General features: G+C 56.7%; 2 protein-coding genes and 1 long non-coding RNA gene across 3 annotated transcripts in view; all 3 read right to left on the reverse strand.

The window, feature by feature from the left end:
• Window positions 1-1468: 1468 nt before the first annotated feature.
• LOC103173632 (voltage-dependent T-type calcium channel subunit alpha-1I-like) lies at window positions 1469-3189 on the reverse strand. Its single transcript, XM_042345110.1, has 3 exons — window positions 3158-3189; window positions 2529-2677; window positions 1469-2190 (listed from the first exon to the last, which is right to left on the reverse strand). Exon 3 carries the CDS (start codon window positions 2155-2157, stop codon window positions 1498-1500), a length of 660 nt encoding a protein of 219 aa, XP_042201044.1. The 5' UTR covers window positions 2158-2190; window positions 2529-2677; window positions 3158-3189; the 3' UTR covers window positions 1469-1497.
• Window positions 3190-3620: 431 nt separating this feature from the next.
• LOC121851294 lies at window positions 3621-4843 on the reverse strand. Its single transcript, XR_006085877.1, has 3 exons — window positions 4782-4843; window positions 4150-4293; window positions 3621-3744 (listed from the first exon to the last, which is right to left on the reverse strand). It is a non-coding gene; the product is annotated as an uncharacterized LOC121851294 (long non-coding RNA).
• Window positions 4844-4919: 76 nt separating this feature from the next.
• LOC121851245 (voltage-dependent T-type calcium channel subunit alpha-1I-like) overlaps window positions 4920-7500 on the reverse strand; it is a gene marked incomplete at its 3' end in the record, with an annotated part of 7974 nt that continues 5393 nt past the window's right edge. Inside the window, exons 2-5 of the mRNA XM_042344928.1 lie at window positions 6461-6531; window positions 6113-6191; window positions 5633-5754; window positions 4920-5153 (exon numbers count right to left, since the gene is read on the reverse strand). Coding sequence (XP_042200862.1) covers window positions 4920-5153; window positions 5633-5754; window positions 6113-6191; window positions 6461-6531 — 506 coding nt within the window. The remainder of the gene's footprint in view (window positions 5154-5632; window positions 5755-6112; window positions 6192-6460; window positions 6532-7500) is intronic.

The raw sequence follows: 7500 nt of genomic DNA on the forward strand, positions 1-7500 counted from the left end.
TATTATTATTATTAAGAATCGATAAGCTACAGCATCTCACAGAGGGTCTGTCCCCCCCCCACCTCGACCACCCCCCCCCAGTACGGCGCTATGAGACGCTATCCTACTCAAGTGAGCGGGAGGGGGTGCGGTGGGGGGGTGCGAGGGAGAGATTAAAAAAATACAATACAATACAAATTTACATCGACACCACATCGGCCTTTTACGTCAGGAGGACTTCCCAAGGCAGCGAATGAACAGACAGTCCTGTCTTGGCACCTGAGCTGGGTGGGGTGTGGGGTGGGGGGGTGTGGGGTGGGGGTGTGGGTGGGGGTTTGAAACCTGACCGAAAACACGGTCAGAGAGCAAGGACTTACATAAGGAACACAGGAACAGGAGGAGGCCATTCAGCCCCTCGAGGCTGTTCCGCCACGGCTGATCTGTGCCTCAACTCCGATTAATTGATCGATAATTCGTTAAGAAACACGGAGCGTCGTCAAACGTCAATAAGAAAATATTGGCAGCCGCAAACCCCCTCGCGAGGGATATACGTTTAACCCCCCGTTTACCTTCTGCCGTCCGTCCGAAATCCAAACACACACAGAGAGAGGGATAGCGAGAGAGAGAGAGAGAGAAAGAAAGAAAGAAAGAGAAAGAAAGAAAGAGAGAGAGAGAGAGAGAGAGATAGAGACGCCTACTACAATAACAAGATCTGAACTGCTCATCACGTTTGAGGTAAACAGAATTAGTTTGATCCGGAGCCGGCGCTTAAACTTCCTTTTCCCTCCGCAAAAAAGAATTAGTTTGTGTGCGAGTGAGTGAGTGAGTGAATGAGTGAGTGCGTGAGAGAGACAGAGAGGGAGAGAGAGAGAGAGAGAGCGCGCTACACTTTACACATATATATATATACACGCGCGCACACAGGGTGACCAACAAGTTGTGATATCATTACAATAATAATCCCTGTATCTGACGTAACACCTCATCGCGTCTTCGAGGCGTCTCAAAGCGCTTCACAGGATATGCTGTAACGCGTAGCGACTTGTGGGCGAAACGCGGCAGCCAATTGCGCACGGCAGCGTCCCCCCCCCCCCACCCACACACACAAACAGCCGTGGGCTGAGTTTTTCTTTTGGAGGGATTATTACCCCCCGGAACTGGGTTCGTAGTTACTGTTGGTCAAACAGAGCCGTGCCTCTCGCTCGCTCTAACCCCCCCCACCCCCCCCCCCGAGGACGTACAACACTACCGACGATAATAAAAATCCTCGCGCTTCGACCGAGCGGCTTATCACGTCTTCGAGACGTCTCAAAGCGCTTCCCGGGTAAAGGAATTGACCGCCCGTTTTGTGGGCGAGACATCGGTCCTGATAAACCTTCGAAAGAAAAGGATGATTTTTTTCTTTCTCTTTGTTTTGCTGTCGGATAATAGGGTAAGATATCAGGAGTTTGGGGTCAGCCCGTGTTTATGTATATACCAAGTATATATATATATATATATATATATAAATAAAAGAATTCATCTCTTCTGTTTTTGCATTGTGTTATACTCCTCTCCTCCTCTGTCTGGTGCGGCCACCGAATCCGATCTCGATCTCGACCTGGCTCTCGTTCTCTCCCCCTGCGCGGCTCGGAAGCTCCCGGCGGTGTGCGAGTGGCGGGTGGACCCCGAGTGGGGCTCGAGAACGCCCCCACCGCCCGCGGGCTGGTTGTGTTGGCAGAAGTCAGCCACCCAGGAGGGGGCAGAGAGAAAGCCCTGCCTGTCCACCGAGTACAGGACCTTGGGCTTGTGTTGCCTGGGACCGGAGTCCAAGTCGCCGGTGCTGTTGCATTTCTTGATGGGGGTGGGGGGCGAGAGGCAGGGGGACACGAGGGAGGTGAGGGACAGGCTGCTCAGAGTCTCCGACTGTTCGCTGCCCGCTCTGGGCGAGAGGCTGACCCCTTCCTCGTCAGACGCATCCAAGGAGTCCTGCGGGGCTGAGACTGGCTCCACGTTGCCCCCGCTACTCTGTCTCCGTCGCTGCTGAGCGCGAGCTCGACGAGGCTGCCCCCTCTTTCCTCCTCCTCCTCTTCCGCCCCCGCGAGACCGGAGCCGGGGGTCGAACGCCAGGCTGGGGGGCCTGGGCGAGGCTGGCTGGGCGGGCGAAAGACCCTGGGAACTGCCTACCGATCCGTCCATCCGCACCTCCAGCAGCACATCACTGAGGCTGGTCTGGGATTACAGTACAATTAGAGCCAATAATAACAATAATAATAATAATAATCTTTGCATTTGATACAGCGCTTTGTTCTGTTGTTCAGACGTCTCGAAGCGCCTCACTGTACAGCCCCGGGACTGCATATTTTGTGGGCGAAACACAAGTCAGTGACACAGGTTCCATTCATTCCCGGGTCGGGGTCAAACCTTAGACGAGTTTCCTTACTCCACGCGCACACACACACACGTGCACACACACGCAGGCAGACACACACACACACACACACGCGCCTCTGTGTACGTAGCAGTAAACAGGAATCGATTGGCGGAATCGCTTCGGGCCGCACACCCACCTCTCTCTGGAGCTGTTCGGACCCCCAGGGAGCGGGAGACGGGAGGGTGGGAGGGGGCTCGCGCTCTGGGTCGGCGCTGCTGGAAGACGTCACGGGCCGGAAGAAATCCGTCGGGAATGGAAGGCGTGGAGAGGCAGGAACACACGTCACTGAGAGAGAGAGGGAGAGAGCGAGACATCAAATAATAGTAATAATTATCTCTGTATTTGCTGCTGTATCCACAGACGTCTCCACCTTTGTGTGGAGCGCAGGGACTGTGCCTTTTATTGGTGAAACGCGGCAATTTGTGCTGGACGGACAGTCAGGGATTTGGACCTTGAGCTGGGGGTTGGGATCAGGAGGGTGGGGTGGGGGGAAACTGGTGGAGGGAGGCCGGGGAGGGTTTGGGGAGCGGGAGAGTGGGGTAGGAGGGTGACCGAAGGCCTAAAGGGTCAAAGAGGAAGTTCTTGAGACCGGCCTTGAAAGGAGGAGAAGGAAGGAGGGAGGGAGAGAGAGCGCGCGAGGCGGAGGGACTGTGGGTGGGAGTCCCAACGGGTCTGGGCAGAGAGGCTGAAGGCTTGACCGCTGATGATGGAGCTGGGATGGTGGGGGGGGGGGGTGCAGGGTGGGGAGTTGGGGGGACATCTCACCTGCACTGAGGTCTGTTGGGCGCCGGTCGATCTGGGTGAGTGCGGTGGTGGGCGCCGGGCTGGCCTGGTGGGCGCCGTAGCTCTCGTTGGGCAGCGAGGTGGTCCGGCAAACGGCCAACTTGGCGACCGCCAGTGTGTTGCCGTCGGCGCTCTCCCCGGCTCCCCCCGGGCTGCCCTCCTCTCCCTGTGGGCCCCACAGACACCGTCCGGCAACTTGTCATGTCCAACACTCACTGCTCTCCATCTCTCTCTCTATCCCTCTCTCTCGATCTCTCTCTCCTTCCTTCCCCCCCGAGGCTCCCGAATCTCAAGCACCATCTAGTGCCCACCCAAACCTCCCCACCCCCAGCCCCACCCCCTAAACTTAACCCAAATCCACCCCCACACCCCCAACCCACCCCTTGGTTCACCCTTGCCCTGAGCCCAGCCCTGCCCGCTGCCCCCCTACCTACCTCCTGACCCCCGCTGCTCCTTTGGTGCACGTTGCTGTCGTCCGAGCTGAACTCCTCGGCCAGAGCCACGGACGACGACTTGTCCGACAGGAAATCCGACATCAGGGAGAAAGCCTCGATCTCGGCCAGGTTTATCTGGGAAAACCGGGAGCGTCAGTCAGGAGGGGAGGCGGTCAGGAGGTGAGGGGGCAGACAATAAGCCTTACATCCGGCACAGCCCTTCCCCCTCCACCCCCACACCCAACTAGTCAACCCCCCTCCTAAACCCACCCAACAATCTGAAGCTCTGCGCTTCACGGGTTACGCCGCAAAAGGGGAAGTGACTGTGTGTTATGCGGGCGAGAGCATTCCCAATCTCCGACCCACAACCTTGTGACTCAGAGGACGCTCTTGGTCTCTCTCTATCTCTCTCTCTCTCTCGGGCTCTCTCTCGCTCTCTCTCTCTTGCGCGCAACAGACATGGACGAGCCGGGTTTCCTTGTCGGTCTATCGCAGCGAGAAATGGCCGAACTAACCGATGGAACAGACGGTAGGACTGACCTCCTGTTTGTCCCGCAGGCTCTTCCCGCACACGGGGGAGGCGTAGTGATGGAAGATGGAGCCGGAGAGGTTGTCAATCATCAGAAGCTCGTTCTCGAAGGAATCCCGAATGATCAGGGACACACTGTCCAACCACAGGCTCTCCTGCGTCGGGGGGGGGACAAGAGCCACAACAGGAGCAGATGAGGCAAGAAGACATCAAGGTTACAATAATAATAATAATAATAATAATTCTTGCATTGGACACAGCCCCCGATCGCGTCGTCGAGACGTCTCAAAGCGCTTCACAGGAAAGGACACTTGGCCAACATTTCAGCCCTGACACGAGAATCGAACCCGGGCGAGGGCTCCGACCCCCGAGCTACTGGGACGCCACATTATTCTTCAAATCCTCCCCCGCCCTACGCAGCAATAACAACAACAACTATGTATGTAGCCCCCCCCACCACCCCCGCGCCCGATCGCGCCAAAAAAAGCCACCAAAAATGCATTCGAAACGAACTTAAAAGTTAATTTGATCCCTTTTTTTTGGGTGGGGGGGTGGAGTGGGGAGGGGGGGTAAGGGGGAGGAAGGAGCGAGGGTGGTGGGGTGGGGGGAGTTGTTGAGGGGTGGGTGTGAAGCCGGTTCAGACCTGTGCAGGTGAGGAGACGCACTGGCCCGCGCTTGCCGCGTCCGGTCTGCGTTTGGGGGCTTTGCGCCCGGGGTCCGGGGGGGGTGCTGCGGCCTGGCTGGCCGGCGCTGGCCCCCCGGCCCCCACCGGGGCCCCCGGGGCCCCCGGCCCGCACAGCTTCTGAGCCTGCTCCAGCTCGATCTCGGCGTCCAGCTCGGCGTCCTCCAGGGCCTCCTTGTTGCTGTCGTCCAGGTGCTTCATCAGGACGGCCACCACCACGTTGATCAGCACGAACTGCGCCGTCAGCACGAAGCTGACGAAGTACAGCGGAGAGATCAGCTGCAGATTGGTCAGACACGTGCGGTCTTCCCCATTACAGTCCCTCAGCGTGTCCTGGGGCCAACGCACAAAAAACACAGCTCCGTCATGGCCCGGCATTAGGGCATCGCTCTTCTTTCCCTCTTTCTCGAGGCTTCCTCGCTCTCTCTCTCTCTCTCGCTCTCTCTCTCGCTGTCTACTCTTTCTTTCTTTCTTTCTTTCTTTCTTTCTTTCTTTCTTTCTTTCTTTCTTTCTTTCTTTCTTTCTTTCTTTCTTTCTTTCTCTCTCTCTCTCTCTCTCTCTCTCACTCTCCTCTTTCTCACCTCCTCTCATCTATCTTTTAGCGATTATTATGCATTAATCCTTCTCATTCTCTCTTATTTTTCTTTCTGGCTGTCTCCTCTTTCTTTCCTTTATTCCCTCTCCCTCCCTCCACATCTCCCTTCTCCCCCCCACTACCCCCCCCCCCCCCACCCTCTCTCTCTCTCTCTCTCTCTCTTTCCCCAGTGTCTCTCAGAGGAAGAAATGAAGACGAGGATTCCTGCTCTGCGTACCTTCATTATCCCGTTCCAGTTGTCCCCGGTTGACACTTGGAAGAGGGTGAGGAAAGCCATCCCGAAGTTCTCAAAGGTAGCATGTCGGCTCATACCCTCACACGGGTAGTCCTCGTTACACACTGTAGGGAGCACGGAGGGGGGGAGTGAAAGGGGGGGGTCAGGTGGGGGGGGAAAGAGAGTCAAACATCACACACTGAGCTCAGGACAGACAGTCTCAGTGTTGGGCAGTATTGGTCTTGAGCAGTTGGTCGGTCTCAGTCGGTCTCAAGGGGTCAGTCAGTGAGAGAGAAAACGAGAGAGAGGGAGAGGAGGGGAGCGGGAGAAGGAGGGAGAGAGAGGAAAGAGGAAGGGGAGATATAGCAAAGAGAGTGAGTGAAAGAGTGAGAGAGAGTGAGTGAGTGAGAGAGAGGGAGAAGTGGGGGGGGGGGGCGGGGGGGGAGAGGGGGAGAGAGAGAGAGAGAGAGGAGGGAGACCTACCTAATCTGCCAAACAGCTCAACCCCCAGTGCAGCGTAGATAAAAAATAACAGCATGAAGAGGAGACCGAGGTTTCCCACCTGGACACGAGGACAGAACAAAATGTTAATGTCTCTGCCTTCGACTTCCATTGATCTGTTGGGATCTGGTCCTTTGGGAATTGGGGATTGATAGGAACACAGGAGGTGGCCATTCAGCCCCTCGAGCCTGTTCCGCCATTCTATTCTATTGATCCGTAGCTGATCTGTACCTCATTTTTTTGGGGGGGGGAATTTGATCCGTTTTGGGAATGGGATGGGCCGGAGATGGGAGAGAGAGAGAGAGAGAGGTTGGAGATCTGGAGTCTTACCTGCGGAAGAGCTTGCACTACTGTGTCCAGGAGAGCTCTCATCCCAGTGGCCATCTTCAGCAGTTTCAGCACTGGGGGACGGGGAGGTGGGGTGGGGGGGGGGGGCGGAGGGAAGGGGGAAACACACACAATTTTACAATATAAAATCTAAATGAGTTTCGCAGTTGGAGTTTGGGGGGTGTCGGAGTTTGTTGGGGGGTGTTGGAGTTTGTTGGGGGGTGTCGGAGTTTGTTGGGGGGTGTCGGAGTTTGTTGGGGGGTGTCGAGTTTGTTGGGGGGTGTCGGAGTTTGTTGGGGGGGTATCGAGTTTGTTGGGGGGTGTCGGAGTTTGTTGGGGGGTGTCGGAGGGCTGCTCTCTCACCTCGGGCGATATAATAATCTTTGCATTTGATGCAGTGCCTTATCGTGTCTTCGAGGCGTCTCAAACCCTTCGCACTGCCGGCCTCCTGAGGTGAAGGGCACCTTTTTCCCGTGTCATTTTGTTGTTGCTGCTGTCGTCGTAAAGTGAAGCGACTGTGCATTTCGTGGGCGAAGCGCGTCAGCCAATTGCGCACGGCAGCGCCCGGCAGCGCACGGCAGCGCCCGGCAGCGCCCGGCAGCGCACGGCAGCGCCCCGCGGGGGGGGCTGAGGCGATCAAATCATTCTCGTGTGTCATTATTTTATTGCCATCCCGGCTGCTCTGTGCCTCAACTCCCCAACGATTTCATTTATCGCTTTCAGTTGGCGCTCACGAGAGGATCCGGATTCGGTTCCCGGGCGGGCGGGCGGGCGGGCGGGCGGGGTTGGCGGCTCGCTTTTCCGGGGGGCAGTGACCCCCCCCCCCCTCCAAAAAAAGAAAAAAAAAAGATTTTAATCGTCAGGACGCCGCCGGGCGCGATTCTCCCACGAAATATCCGGTCGATTCGCTCGGACGGAGTATCCTGCGAAGCGCTTTGAGACGTCTCGAAGACCTGATCGGGCGCCGCGTCCGATGGGAGGGTTGTTATTTCGGGCCCCGGTGGGAGAGGAAGGTCTTGACGTGGGATTTTAAAGGTAATTAA

The sequence above is a fragment of the Callorhinchus milii genome, unplaced genomic scaffold, assembly GCF_018977255.1.
Source record: "Callorhinchus milii isolate IMCB2004 unplaced genomic scaffold, IMCB_Cmil_1.0 Scaffold31, whole genome shotgun sequence".
Lineage (NCBI taxonomy): Eukaryota > Metazoa > Chordata > Chondrichthyes > Chimaeriformes > Callorhinchidae > Callorhinchus > Callorhinchus milii.

Coding starts and splice junctions, on each gene's coding strand:
- LOC103173632 (XM_042345110.1), bottom strand. CDS start 2,157: ATGGACGGATCGGTAGGCAGTTCCCAGGGTCTTTCGCCCGCCCAGCCA.